The following is a 16,220-nucleotide window of genomic DNA, read 5'->3' on the forward strand; positions in this document are numbered from 1 at the left end:
TTGGTGGGATGATGGGTGGACACTGGCACGGATGGGCAAATGGCTGATGGGTGGACAGTCTTGCAGCTGAGCTGTAGCATATGCAATCTTACTCCACTGGCTGTACACTTAGGGCAAGAGTGGCCAAACAGCTTGTGCTTGTATAGGGCGTGCATAATATGGACATCTCTTGGGTAACCTACATGCTTTATTCCTGTATAGGAACAAACCTGTTGTCTTATGGAAAAGTGTTGAAACAACCTTCACAATGCAGTGGCAAAGCCATTTCTTCACAAAATCCTTTCTTCTAGAAGTGTCAGTGCCAGAAAGTCTGCAGGAAAGCTCCTGTGAAGTTCGGAAAGTGGGAAAGAGAGAATGGGTTGTGATGGTTGGGAAGGAAGTCGGCCGTGCCCTGTCAAAGGACCCATCCCGGGATTTGCCTGAAGCAATTTAGGGAAATCACGGAAAACCTAAATCAGGATGGCCGGACATGGGATTGAACTGTCGTCCTCTCAAATGTGAGTCCAGTGTGCTAACCACTGAGTCAAATGGGTTGTGAGCCACCTTGGGATAGCTAAGTCAGTCAAGTGTTTGACCACGCAATTCAAAGATTACAGGTTCGAGCTCTGGAGCAGCACACAATTTTAGACTGCCAGGAATATTTATGTAGACTATTGTGTAATGGTTACAGCCAAATAAAGGAAAAATGATGCCACATACTGATTAGTTTTGCTGTAAAATGAACCAAGCGGAAGTTGACATTTCCACTTTAAGTACTATTATATACATTGCTGTTTTGTGTTTTGTAAAGTACATCTGTTCTTTCGTTGTTTATTTTATTTTTTCCTCTCCCACAAATGCAGTTTACAAGAGGGTACCCAAAAGAAATCAAACTATTTTTTGGTGGGCCGAGCTTTTGTAGGCATTTTGCCACTAGGAGCATACAGAAAGAACATTTGAGAGTCGGTAAATTGAGTGCTATCACTGAAGGTCGGGTGTATTTTCAGTACAGTTTATTGTGACAAACGTTTTGTGTGATTGTTCTTTTTGCAAAGGCCGATTTTCCTGAACAGCATGTGGTGATGAAGTTATGCTTTTTGCTTGGAAAAACTGAAAAACTCTTGAAATGTTAAAAACAGCACCCAAGTATGATGCTATGGAGCAGACTCGTGTGCGACTGGTTTTCCTGTTTCAAGAATGGTGAAATGTCAATTGATAACAAACCTCATTCTGGTCGTCATTTTATGGCCCAAACACATGAAAAAGTTAAAACATTCATACAGTCATCAATGTAGATCGACAACTGACCACTGAAGAAATTGTGGAGCTCCCGGGAGTGACTCGAGTTCAGTGCAGTGAATTGTGGCAGCAGATTTGGGAATGAAAAGGGTGGCTGCCAAATTCATGCCATGACTGCTGGCTACCACACAAAAACGAGGTCAGATGGAAGCATGCTGTGCTTTGAAAGAAGAGCCCCGAAATGATCCAAACTTTTTTTCAAAAATTGTCACAGGTGACAAAATTTGGTACTATGCTTACGATTCTGAATCACAGCACCAATACCGTATTTACTCGAATCTAAGCCGCACTTTTTTCTGGTTTTTGTAATCCAAAAAACTGCCTGCGGCTTAGATTCGAGTGCAGAGTAAGCGGAAGTTCTGAAAATTATTTGTAGGTGCCACCACAACTAACTTCTGTTGTCGAAGATATGTAGCGCTACACAGGCATGCTTTGCAGGCACAAAGATAAATACTGGCGCCAAAACCTCTGCGCCAGTAAATAAATTTAAAAAAAAGTGGAAGATGAGATTTTTTCTCCACCCCGAGTTTCGACCACTGCATTACCCAACAAAGTAGATACAAATTCCATATTAGTCATCTTCGAAAGTAGCGGCATTTCAATGTACCATGAAAATCCGACTGACAAGACTGGGGTGTTTGTCAATCTGGCCAACTCTACGTTCTGAATTTTTTCCTACCTGTGAGAAGAGATGGTTGCTAATAGGAATTTTTATGAATTGTGAATCACATGCAGTATTCTCTTCACCATAAGAATAATACTAATATAAACATTTTGCCTAGTATTCTTTCGTGTTTGCTGCTCTCATTTAAATCCTGTCTGCCTAATAAACTACGAAACTAGAGTGAGACAACAGCAAACGCGGAAGAATATACATATCACGTCATGTTTATATTCAAATTATTCTTATGCCTAATAGTGATACCGTCAGAAATGAAGCACGGCAATTGACTATATTTTTAAATCCAAGATGACTAATTTCTGTGCAGAATGTAACGTATTACAGAGGCGTCTACAAAGATTTTCAGAGAAAAATTTTCGCTAAACTCTCGCTCAGAACATCTTCTATCATACGTAGTCTATTATTTGGTTCTTGTTGATCATTATCAAAGAAAGCATTAGTGTAAATAACAACAAATAGCAGTCTCTTGCCACTGTTTCGCTAATGAGACGATTCCTCTCTTTTTTTGAGAATAACAGACAATGGCACTTATCAGTTCAAAGAAAAATAAGGAATCAATTCAAACCATACGAAGCACGTGAAAAAGGAAGGGTACCCGTATAAATACGGACGGAGCGCCTAACGCATTGCAATGGCTACCTGGTAAAGCTTAACTGCTAAGCTTACGACACGAACCAAACTACTGTAACTGTATCGTCATTCATTCGACCTAAATTGTGTCTCATACTACAATGGACCAAATTTGTTTTGATCTGGAGGTACGGCCTAAAACTTTTCTCTCCCCTTGAATTTCGAGTCTCAAATTTCATGTGCGGCTTAGATTGGGGAAATTTTTTTTTTCCCCTTGATTTCGAGTCTCATTTTTCAGGTGCGGCTTAGATTCGAGTAAATACGGTAAAGGCAGTGGAAGACTTCAAGTTAGCTTTGCCCCAAGAAAGCTTGTCAGAGGAAATGAAACCATGTAAATTTGTTTTTTCAATGTGAGAGAAGTCATCCATTCAGTGTTTGTTCCACAAGGTCAGACAGGTAACCAGGCTTTCTGCTACGAAGTTTTGAAAAGACTGTGCAACAGTGTGTGGCAGAAGCATCCCGGTTTGTGGCAGTCAGGTGACCGGTTTTTCCATCCTGACAATGCCCCTGCTCACATAGCCCTATCTGTATGACAATTCTTGACCATAAATGATACAACCCCTGCTGCTGCTGCTGCCCCCCCCCCCCCCCCCCCAATACACATCTGACCCAGCCCCATGTGACTTTAGTTTCCTAGAATGAAAAAAGATATAAAAGGAAAAATATAAAATGAATTCGCAATTGCGAATAGGGGCTACAATCCGTTCATCATAAGAATAAACCTGATGTAAACAAACACAAACACAATGCTTGGTCAGAAGCCGTAGCACACGTACACTGCTGGTGTTACACTCTTGGAAGTAGATCCTACTTATGTACTAGATATCTTATAACTAAGTTACATTTATTAAGCTTTAAGATATTCAAATATATTAACAGCAATCAACATTTTTCTTAATCAAGCTTTAGCTATGTAGTTCTTATTTCAAAAATCATGTACTTTTACAGCCTCTGCAGCGTTGTGCTCCGATTGTCATGCTGTTAATGCACAGCATAAAGATGACTGAGGCTGCTTTCTGTTCTGTAGTGAAGTATGCGCATGGAACACGGCTAAAAAGTGCCAAGAAATAGGCTGTTTTTAATGCCCTTCGTAAATTTACGGAGACAATCGGCTTTGAAATCTTCCCCCTGGCTGTATACTATGCAGTTGATTAACCTTTGAGCACAGAATGTGTAGCACAGATAGTAGCATGATAAGTAAGAACCAAATGCAATTATCCGTGCAATGGCTCAAATCTTCCCCTATCAGTTTGTTTTTCCTCGTTCAATTTGAAATACCTGCGTCTCATAATTGTAAAACTCATCTTCATTTTTTATGAATAATATATGTCTTCTCATTTCTAATTACATATTGGACATGAAATTCCTGTTTCCATTTCAGATACGAATCCTTAATTATCGATGTTTTATAAAAGACTGTTGATACAAGTTTTTTGAATTAAAAAAACATAACTATTCAATTTTTAAGGCGAAAATGAAATACCAAATCCTCTTTATTTGGACTATGTCCATCATTTTATACCACAGAGGTTGATAAGTATCTTAGAAACATGAAAAACAATCATTTTCACAGCATCGAGCACATCATACAAATGCTGCATTTTTACATTTGGTACTATACCATTAAAATACGAACCCAACAGAACTGAGCTGGAGCCAAGCTGCGAGATTTGGCCCGAGAAGTAACGAGACTGTTAAGCTGCCAGACATACTGGAATTAACATTAAGCAGCTTTTTCACACGTCACTGCCAAATGCTGGCGCGATATAGAATGGCTTGTCACAAAAGATGATGAGAAAATGCTAAGCCTGGTTGGCTTCATGGATTCTGTTGTTGATAGGCTCGTTATCAGGTAGCAGGTGACATTTCCAGAAGTGAAATGTATTTCTTAGATTCGGATAAGGAAGGAGCCAAGAGATTACCAGACTGTATGTAAGTAATATCTTCAGTGGCTTAAATATTTAACTACGCAGTGAAATCCTTCAATACTCTCTTACATTACACACAGCTTACGCAGAAATATTACCCTGTGATTGTCAGGAATTTTCATCATTCTTGTTTTCAATTACAATAGTACGTTAGCATTATACCATCAGCTATAGAATGGAATGACAGCAATGGAAATTAGTGCCGGACTGAGACACAAACATGGATCTCCTGCTTATCGCGAGCGGTTGACTTACCATTTGGTTATCCGTGCATGACACACGGCCAGACCCAAACTTCCATATGTCGTCAACCATGCGCCTACGATCTGTACTCACACATCCATTATGTGTATTCCCGTACAGATCAGACATGTACTGGAAACTTGCATGCCCGGTATCAGCAGATAAATACGGTATTGTAGTTGCATGCTTGACGACATATGGAAGTTTGGGTCTGGCAGCGAGTCTTGCACGGATAGCCAGATGGTAAGGCGACCGCTCATGATAAGCGGGAAATCCGAGTTTGAGTCCTGGTCCGTCACAAATTTTCATTGTCGTCATTCCATTCTACAGCTGATGGTAGTCATTATTCGCAATAGCGAATTCATTTTGTATGTTTAGTAACGGCTGTGGTCACCTCATTGTATAGTCATCTGTATGACACGGGCACTGCAATATTGTATAAAAGGAAAGAGTTTTACTGATGTTGCTAAGGTAAAAAAAGGGGGAGGTGCTATCAAGCATCACAAATGATGAATTTAAACAAAGTTTTGAAAAATGGAATAAAAGATTAGACAAGTGATTAGTGCAAGTGGAGAGTACTTTGAAGAGGATTGAAGTTTTGTGCTTAAAATGTGATTTTAAAAAAAAATGGTTTATCGAACCACCTTCAAGCTATTTCCCTACAGTTTCATTCTTGAACATTGCTGAGAAAAAACGAACACTTAGATCTTTCTGTGCGAGTTCTGATTTCTGTTCTTTTATTATGATGATCATTTCTACATATGTAGGCGGTGCCAACAAAATGTTTGCAAAGTTGGTGATTGAAATTTCATGAGAAGATCCTGCCACAACAAAAAACTACTTTGTTTTAATGACTGCCACCTCAATTCGTAATCATACAAAATGAGCTGCCCTTCTTTGAATTTTTTCAGTGTCCTCTGTCAATTCTATCTGATAGGGATCCCATACAGCACAACAATACTCCAGAAGAGGGCCACCTCTTTAGCTGATCTGTTGCATTTGCTAAGTTATCTGCCAATAAATCACAATCTCTGGCTTACTTTCACCACAGAATTATCTATGTGATCATTCCAATTTACGTTGCTCATAATCCCTAAATATTTTGTTGAATTTACAGCATTAAGGTTCGTATGCTTTGTCGTGTAACCGAAATTTAGTGGATTCCTTTTAGTACTCATATGGACAACTACATTATTTGAAGTCAATTGCCACTTTTTGCACCATACAGAGAGAGTCTAAATAGTTTTGCACTTTATTTTCATCATTTTATGACTTTATAAGATAGCAAATTAAAGCATCATTTGCGAACAATGTAAGAGGGCTGTTCAGATTTGCTCCTAAATCGATTATGTAGATAAAAAACAGCAGAGTGCCTATAACACTTCCTTGGGGAATGCTAGATATTATTTCTGTTTTATTAATGATTGTCCATCAATTATGATGAGCTGTGGCCTTTCTGACAGGAAATCAGATGAATCCAGTCACACATATGAGACGATACTACAAAGGCACGCAGTTTGATTAGAAATTGCTTGTGAGGAATGGTGTTCAAAAGCTTTCTGGTAACCTAAACATGTGGAATCAATTCAACATACCCTGTGGATAGCACTTGTTACTTCGCGAGTATAAAGTGCTACTTGTGTTTCATAAGAATGGCATTTTCTGAATCCACACTTCTTTTCTTGTGTACTTGTGCGACTTGCTTAGGTATGGATCTTTCGACGAGAGAGCGGTTTATACGATTGCCAAGTATGGTGTTATTGTATCAGCATACTCTGAAAGGAACCTGTCTGTCATAAAGGATATGCATAAAGCCCGGGAACACTTTCAATTATTTATTGCACAAGAACTAAATATTGCACAGATGTCATAGTTTATGCATTTTGAAGAGAAACTCTGAAAGTCTTTTTTTACAAACATTCAATACGCGAACCACGAGTGACTTGGCAGATGTCTAATTCTTGCCATACCCGTCCCAGCATGGCATTGTCGACTGTGGCAGTCGCTTCCTATATTCTCCCCCGCAGCTCTGCTACAGCACGTGGTAGAGGCGGTACATGCACCAGATCTTTAATGTATCCCCACAGAAAAAAGTCACACGGAGTGAGATCTGGTGATCGGGGAGGGCCATTTTATGAAACAGCTGTCCCCTTCTGTAGCATGGCCGATCCATCAATGTAGCAGCTCCGTGTTCAGGTACCCATGAGCTTCACAATGAAAATGGGGTGGAGCCTCATCCTGCTGAAAGACGAAATGAGAGTCCGAATGCATTTGAGGCATCAGTAAATTGCTGCAACATGTTCAAGTAGGAATATCCAGTGACAGTGTTCTAGGCAAAGAAGAATGGCCCGTACAGTTTTTGACATGACAAGGCACAAAAAACATTTACCTTTGGGGAATCATGCTCAAATTCAATGCATTCCTGTGGATGCTTTGTACCCTAGATTCAACAATTATGTCTATTCACTTTCCCATTAGTGTCAAAAGTGGCTTCGTCACTAAAAAGTAAGTGATCAACAATTCCATCCCCATCCTCATTCAATTGTTGCAACTGCGAATGGAACTCAAAACGCTTGTCTTTGTTATCATTGAGCTTCTGCACTAGCTTCAATTTGAATGGTTTCATAGACAGCTTCTGTTGCAGGATTTTATACACAGTCATTGGAGCCATTTTGAGTTCACGGGATGCACGACGCACCGATTTCTTTAGACTCCTTATGAATGTCTCTCTTATGTGCTCCACATTCCCTTCACTCAGACTGGAACATTCGCTTTTCTTTGCTGGACACAAGCAACACATCTTAACGGACTTGTTGTGTCGTGGTCAATTGCCTTCCTTATTGGTGGCTTCTTACTGTACTTTGTTCTACACAGCTGAAGCACACTTGTTTTGTCAAATTCAACACACAGAAAGCTCACTCTGCACCTGAAATCGCCATTTTTGCTGGAAAATTACCAAACAACACTGGTTGTATACATGAAGAGAGGGGGGGGGGGGGGGGGGGGAAATCTTCAAAATGACATGTGTACGATATCTGTACAATGTTTGGTTCTTGTGCAATAAATATTTGCAAGTGTTCCTAGACTTTATGTACACCCTGTACAATGTGAATCAGAGGCCTTGCCTTTATTAAGTGATTTGATCTGCTTTGCTACACCACAGGTATCTACTTCTAAGTTACTCATGTAACAGATGAAACTGACTAGGAAAAGGGAGGGTGAAACAAAGGGTAGGGTGGGGCTGGGTTAAAGTCTAGAGGCACAGGACAGGAGTAGAATGGGAACGAATACAGCATCAGAGAGTGTACTCCGATGTAGACAGACGTAGTAGCTAAGGATTGGGGTGGAGGAGTGGAGACTGGAGGAACATGGTTTAATATTCTGTCGATAAGGGCATCAGAGACAGGCAGTGGTGACAAGATAGCATAAAAAGAGAGGAAGACTGCAGAGCGAACTACGAGGATTTAGGACCATAAATGTATGGACTATGAATAACACTAGGGAGTGGGGAAGGGGAAAGGCCTGTCATAGTGAAGTATAAAGTAAAATGTTTATGGCAGGTCAGGATGAAGTGGTGATGAGGTAGATGAAGGACAATGACAGCAAATTATGTAACCAGGGTATGAGAATAACAGTACCCCCATACTCAGTCCCGTAGAAATTGTGTTTGGGAAGGAATCGACATCACATAGTACAGGTTGTGAAGCAGCAGTATTGAAGTTTAGATTGTTGTGATCAGCAATACACACTACCACAGGGTTGAGCATTGTCACTGGGGACGTCTGTCTGTACAAACTGTCGCAAGTCTTGTGCATTTGCATGGCAGTTTTAATCTACTGCTGGCTTGCTATAGATCAGTCTAGGGAAGGAATTTCAGCAGCAACTGATCATGCACTTGAAAAAGATATTTCACTCCAGGATATTACCCTGTGTAGAAAATTTTTCCGTAAGCCGAGTTTGCAACTTGTCTTGCAGAAAAATTTGTTAAGTACATGTTAGGTAGAATGAACAATTGAACTGGTCAGGACAATTGCTCCCTCCAGATTGTGGGATCTCTGGTTTGATTCTTGGTCGGGTCAGGGGGTTTACTTGCTAGGTTACCAGGTATTTATGTTTTCCTATTCATTTCATCTTATCTTTATCAATGCACAAGTCACTGAAGCAGCGTCAAATAGAAAAACATGTATCAGGCGGCCCAGCGAACCCAGACGTATCTCCCAGCCAATAATGGCATACGATCATTTCATTTCATAATCACCATCATTTTACATTTTTCTACCTGTTTATAATTCCATATATTCTAATAAATTACAGGAGGGGTCAATGACGTAACTTTTACTTCGTTTCAGTGTGTGTGATTTTCAATTACCTGTCTGAAGCTTATACAACCTGTTATGAATGCCTAGAATAGACTTTCAGAATTATAAGCTCCATGTGGAAGCAAAGACTAGAAACACTAAATTGAACATACAGCTTAATCAAACATGTTTCCTGCACTACAGTGCAGCAGATTCCAAGCCACAAATCACACCTGTGCAGACAAATTCTAGCTTGAGTCTACAAATTTGAGCTATTTTTTATAAACTCCCTAGCTTTAGTCTACAAATTTGAACTATTTTTCATAAACTCCCAAGTGCCAGTTCTGTGTGTATCTCATATCTGTACAAATTTCAATTCCATTTGCTACAATTTTTTCTGCACTGACAGATTGTTGCATGTGGATCAACCTTAAGGATGTGCAACCATGATACTGATGACATTGAGACATACTGTATGCCTGCATGTTTCAGATGGGTATGGTCCTGTGGCAAACATCAGTAAATGAGATTGGCGTAAGTACAGACCAGTTTTCCACTTGGATGAACGTCCTTGCAGTCATCAAACTGCAACCAAAGCCAAGGGTGTTGCTGAGCACAACATGGTATACTTCAATGGCTGTTTCTCCCCAGCCCTCTTCCAACATTACTTTCTCTGAATTGTATACGTGTGAATTAAGTTTTTCAGGATAGCCACACTCAGTATGTTGTATTGATCAGTTTCATTCTTTAATTAAACTAGAGCATCACCAGAAACTGCACTACAATGAAATTCTGTCCGGTGCAGAAATGACATGTCTATACATGCCCATAGAAGTGGTGACTGAGAAGAAAATTTGTATTTCCTGTAGCAATATGAATTTCATAACAAACTGCAGTAATTCACCATATTTTTATGTTAGTGTAATAACTGAATTGCATTGATGGGTACTGTAACAGTCAAAATAAAAGAGCTAATTCTTGAAGTGAAGATGATGATTTTGGCCATGGCCATGGATGTTGCAACCACTTTTGTAAGCCGACTTAATCTGTGGCACTGGCAATCTGATCAGCCACCTACTGCACTTTAAACACAAGTCATATTGTAAATGGAATACGTCCTTTAAAGCCAATGTAAGATTCCATATTGTCACACTTTGTCATATACTTCACAGTGTGAAATAATGAATGACAATTTTCAATGCAACAGGAGTAAGACTTAATATGCTGCCATTTGCATTTGGCTTATATTTGACACAAAGAATCATTAGTGGTAAGGTTCTGCAATTGTGCACACATTCATTGTTGTTAGTCTAATATATTTCTCCAGTCCTCTTTCTAGTTGTCCAACACAATTATTTGTATCAAACTGTTCACTATTGTGTATAAATTACATATTCATTGATAATGGATATGTCATTATCTAGGCCACTGATCATACACATTAGCAAATAAATGTAACACAAGGGGACCTCAATAAGTGGGTTACAGGATTATTATGGAAGACCAAGTGACTTACTGAATACTGTACCAAACTTCAAAGCGATAGTGATAAGAGATACTATTTTTCCAACACATGCACCAAGTCCCTACAAATAACGGTGTGAACATTCTAGCAATCATTCAATTACTCGACAATAAAAAAAATCTGGTCCTTGGTCACTGAGCCATTCGGGAACTGCTGTATGAACATTGTCATCATTGGAAAATTTCTAAACCCACAGGTCTTCTCAGTTTCCCAAAAGGTATTAGAAAATTCATTGTACAAGATTTGTAATGTATGGTAGATGCCTCTAAACCTCTCGTCGAAAACCCTGAAGCAAAGCTACTTTGAATGAGGTGTGTAGTAGGGTGTTGTCGTGTTGTGCAAGAGAACGGTGCCTTCACTTAATTTTCCATACCTGCTTTTTCTCAGTGCATAGCATAGCAATGTCAATATTGCATAGAACGAATTTTACTATCTGGTCTAATTTAACTTTGGAGTACTGCTACACCTTTTCACTCACACAGTGATGCACATATGATCCATATTGCAGCAAAATCTCTGCAGGGAACCCAGAAGGTGCATTCTCTTCTCACAATGCACCACTACTGTTGCACAATGGTCTTAGGACAGGACAATGTGTGGCTGACCTTCCTTTGTTGACAAGGTGTGTGTGTGTGTGTGTGTGTGTGTGTGTGTGTGTGTGTGTGTGTGTGTGTGTGTGTGTAAAGGGGGGGGGGGGGGGAGGGCAGGGAGAAGGAACTTGTGACTTATGTTCAGTAAAATAACCTAATGTTTTGTTGGAACAAACAAGAAAAGACAATCTGTCAACTACAACAAAACAGTAAACACTTAAAACACTATCAACGTAAACAGCTTGTCAGTTTATAAAATACATCTTTAGAAACAAAGTTTTATTTCAAAATCTTTTAGGGCCAATACTTCTGAAGAAGATATTTTTACAATTATCGAAACCATGGCCAAGGGATAATAAACAATTATTTGAACTGGTTGGCTGATTTTTCAATCTATTCCAAAGTTTTCTTTCTGTCTGTCAGATGGCGTACCAGAAGAGGCTTTCTTCTATGTGATATTTTTCAACAACTGTAAGGAATTTGCATGATACTGAGACTAGAGAGTAGCCTGCAATTTGAAGGTGAACAGTATTTACACAAATTAAAACTGTGTGTTGCACCAACACTCAAACGTGGAACCTTAACCTTTCACAGGCAAGTGCTCTACTGACTGAGCTACCCCAGCACAACTACTCCTGACCTTAGCTTTACTTCCAGCAGTACGTCATCTCCCGCATGTCATGCTTCACAGAAACTCTGGTGTGTGGACTGGTCAGATTCTGGGTAGAGGTATAATGGAAAACACTAAATTTGATTTTAAAAAATATATACTAACAACAATGTATTTCTTTACATATTAACAACATTAATACAATGAAGAAAACGGGAAAAAATCTGAAGGAAGAGGAGGAGGAGGAGGAGGAGGAGGAGCTGGCTTTAAAAAGTACCTGGACGAAGAAGGCGATACACCAACTCCAGTCTGTGAATAATTACGACAAGTGCTCTTGCGCCGACTGTGGCTGGGTCGCAGCTTTACCGATCGCAACATCTCCACAGATACAACAGGGCCTCGTAATGATTCATTCTGAAAACATCAGACACCACAATAACTTGACATTATTAAACTGAAAATGCACATTACATTGACTTCATATGAACATAAGGCCTGCAACACAACTGAATTAGTACAAAAATAACATGTGACTAATCACTCATTATCAAAAGTTCTGGAATCCTCAGCAGTAATTAGTGTGATTGAATCAATGAGAAAAAAGAACAGATGGACTAAAATAAATTAATACAAAGAGATCAATTCTATGTACATATCTTCCTTCAATCTGGACAAAAATTCATGCTCATGAATACAATCACAGTAACTGCTTCATTCAAATAGTGCCTAGGGTTAGTGATAAAGTTTGAAGGTACACCCCAAGCATTTTAGGCATTTAACAATTTCATGTTTTAACAAATCTTGTTTTCCTACATTGATCACATAAAAACAGTATAAATACTATATGGAACATCTTAGGCAAAAAGCAAAAAAATGCTGGAATTCAACAGAGTTGAGAGGTCAAATTGGCACATAAACAAGACTGAAATAATCACTAAGCTATATTTTGTGAGCTGCCACCATATCACTGGTCTGTATGTCTGTGCCACAAGCTTTTACGCTGTTGCATTTAGGGTCGGCTTCAATGTTAGTCCTTTTGTCACTGTAGAAGTTTTAGGACACTCATGTTTAGAGAAATATCAATTTATTAATAAGAACACACAATACAGCCATGTCGAATGTCAACATATGCCCTACAATAAGAGGAAGATACTTCAGCAAAACACCACACTGGGATTTGCCCAATTCAGAAAAACAATAGAGAATGTATTAGACTGGCCAGACAGTGATTTAACCCTGCTCCTGCTGGATATATTTTTAAACATCTGTACCACCACACTTGGAAAGATAGTGCAAGTCCATGCTACCAGGCAGAGGCTTCAAAAGATTAAGGTGATCCTTCTAAATATTACCTTTAGTGGAATAACAACATAAAAGGTACTGAGTTGATGACAGGCACAATGAAACAGAATATTAGAAATATTTTGGCTTTCGGATAAAGTGCTTCTACAGAAGTAGGAAAACACACACACACACACACACACACACACACACACACACACACACACACAATATTTACACAAGAACAACTATCACACACATGGCCATTGTTTCCAGTGCTAAAGCTTGACTGCAGCTGCATTTGATGTGAGCAGCGATCTAGCTGGGGTGGGTTGTGGGGGTAAGGAAGAAGTGTAGGGTGAGGGGGAGTGGTGAAGGATAGCAGGGAAGGGGGTGGGAGAAGATGCTAATGCTGCCTGTGGGAACATGCAGGGACAAGATAGGGTTGTTACGTGTAGCAACAGGAGTCAGTGCTGGCAGACGAGGGGAGGAGTGGGGAATCCAGATGGCACAGGCAATGAAACAGTCATAAAAGTGAAAAATCATGTTGGGCGGCATGTTCAGCAACCATGTTGTCCAGCTGTCTCCTGGCCACAGTACTGTTGATAGAGGATGGCTTATAAGTCAGCTTGTGCAGTTCGAGGGGCAAAATAAAACATATGAAAGTAGAGAAAGAAGAGGACAGACACTGAATAATGTAATACAACAAAGAATAGTAACAAAGGGAAGCACCACCAAGGATTGTGGGATGGAAAGGAAGCAATAAGTAAACCCAAACAATGGAAAGTCCAGAATGGACTATGGGTAGGGGATATCTCAAAAACACTTGTTAACTGCCTCAGTAGTGAACTACAAATAACTAACATTTTTAGCTTAGTGCACACCTATGTTATATAATATATGATTTAGATTCTCTGGTGAAATATTTTCATAAAGATCATTTGGGGGTGCTAACAGCAGTTGGCATTTTGTGAACATATGACTGAACAAAGTTTACGGAGATTTATGATACAATGCAGCATTTTCATTGAGGTCTACAGCTACAGGGTGGGGTGGGGTGGGGGGAAGTACAAGAAAGATCATCATTTTAATATGCTATCTCTTACTAATACATAATCATTACTAAACACATTTTCAATAACTCACCTCTGCAAGTGTTACGATTTATTTTGCCAAAGATGAAATTTCATGATTCCAGTTCAATAAATAGTCAGACTATAGCTTCACATAGAAAGATTTAGAGATAATATTAAGGTTGTTGATTAAATACTGACATATTTTCCAAAAATTGATATACATCGGCAATATTTTTTTCCCCAATACATCAACATCGAAATTGCAATATCAAGTGCCAATATTTTTATTTTATAATATAATTTTTAGCAACCTTTGGTGAATATTTGAAATGGTAGAAAAACATAATTTTTCCTTTTGTTGTGCAATGGAGACTTCCTACTTTTCAAGCTTTCATCACATCAAGACACTCTGACTGTGTGAAGCAAGTACAGGTGGCACAAAGAAGTCCAACTGCACTGGGAGGTGGTGGTGGTGGTGGTGGTGTGAGTGGAATAACAATATTTCCGATGTGAAGAAATAGCACATCAGTTACGCTGACAAACAATTTTTAATACAACTGGTGTGCTATTTCTTCACATTGACATTATTCAAAAACAGTTGTTTAAAATGGTGAACAAAAATCTAAGCTACAAGATTGGTCTTTGCACTGGACGAAGATGTCTGAGGGGAAATGCTGATGCACTCTGCATTACGAACAGTAACTGCAATGTTGAACTTCACTATGCAATTTTGACACTGCAGCTGCTTATGTCGCTGGCATTTGCAGAAATGGGAAAAACAGGAAATCGACATGAAGAGTTCCAGACAAATCTGATATGTGATGAAACCGAATAACATTCCCATTGGGCACATTTTATTGTGCCACTTACATACAGTTACCATTTTTAGCAAAGTGGTTATCATCAAGTGTAAACATGCATCATTTTCCTTTGAATCCTTGCTCTGAGGGAGAAAAGCAGACTGCTAGCTTTTTGATGTACAGAATATCTACTACTAAATCAATATTTAAATATACAGCTCTAAAACCATCCATATATTTACAATTTGCAGCAGATACTTTTATAGACCTGTATGTTTATATTTTTTCCGTCGTTATATTGATACATTTTTTCCAATACATTGATGACAGATAATGATATTTTTTTAAAAAATATTGATATATTGGATATTTTTAAAAATATCAGAAGTCCTAGATAATATGCTTCTCCTCTGCAGTCACTTTTTGAACTGTTAACACAATACACAATTATGGCACAAAATTTTACATCTGTCTTCTTTCATTTATGTTCCACCTACAATGTACGTAACACATCAACAGGCTAAATGTAATCTGAAGGACACCTGAACCTTCTGCCTGATGCTCCCCCCCCCCCCCCCCCCTCCTCCTTTCCTACACACCATATTCTCCAAAAAGAAGAAAGCACGCAAAGATCTTGTCAGAAAAAAACTGTTGAAGTTTTTGCGAAAACAAACATCCAGTCAAAAAGCTCCCCAATCATAACTTTTGTTTTTAACACTCAATTTCAAAGCACTCATACTCTGTCTTCAGGCAAAATTTTATGCATAATCATTTACAAACAAAAAAGTTGATGCAAATTTCCACAGAAAAATAGATAATTTCACAAAAAAAAGATCCTATGCTTTCATGTCCCAAGCTATTATACAATGTAAAAGCACTGACCTCATGAACAAAGTTTAATCAGCATATTTAAAATGACCCTGTATTCTTCGAATGACGAATTTGGCAAACTGCCCTGTCATAATTTGGTGAAACACTAAAAACAATAATATTCAGAGGCACAATGTTACAAATGTTAAAACAAATTAAATTATAGAGAGTAAAAAAAAAGTTACGGTTAAGGGGGTGGGATGGTATTTTAAAGAAATAATGTAATATTAACATAAGAAACATATGCACACAACAAAAGAGTAAAGTAACATGGAGTATACTACGCGAGGGGGGGCAAAAACACGCGTTAACACACTGAATCATGAATAATTGTTTCTTGATGAATGAAACGGTTAGATCAAGCTGTTCCAGCTTAATGTCCACCTGTGGGTAGCTGGGCCTCATGGGC

The 16,220-nt window shown here is 38.9% G+C and overlaps 1 protein-coding gene across 1 annotated transcript in view; it reads right to left on the bottom strand.

The window, feature by feature from the left end:
- Positions 1-16,220, bottom strand: part of LOC126284209 (uncharacterized) — a 182,520-nt gene that overhangs the window by 2,025 nt on the left and 164,275 nt on the right. The window contains exon 8 of the mRNA XM_049982976.1: positions 12,062-12,198. Coding sequence (XP_049838933.1) covers positions 12,062-12,198 — 137 coding nt within the window. The remainder of the gene's footprint in view (positions 1-12,061; positions 12,199-16,220) is intronic.

The sequence above is a fragment of the Schistocerca gregaria genome, chromosome 8 (assembly GCF_023897955.1).
Source record: "Schistocerca gregaria isolate iqSchGreg1 chromosome 8, iqSchGreg1.2, whole genome shotgun sequence".
NCBI lineage: Eukaryota > Metazoa > Arthropoda > Insecta > Orthoptera > Acrididae > Schistocerca > Schistocerca gregaria.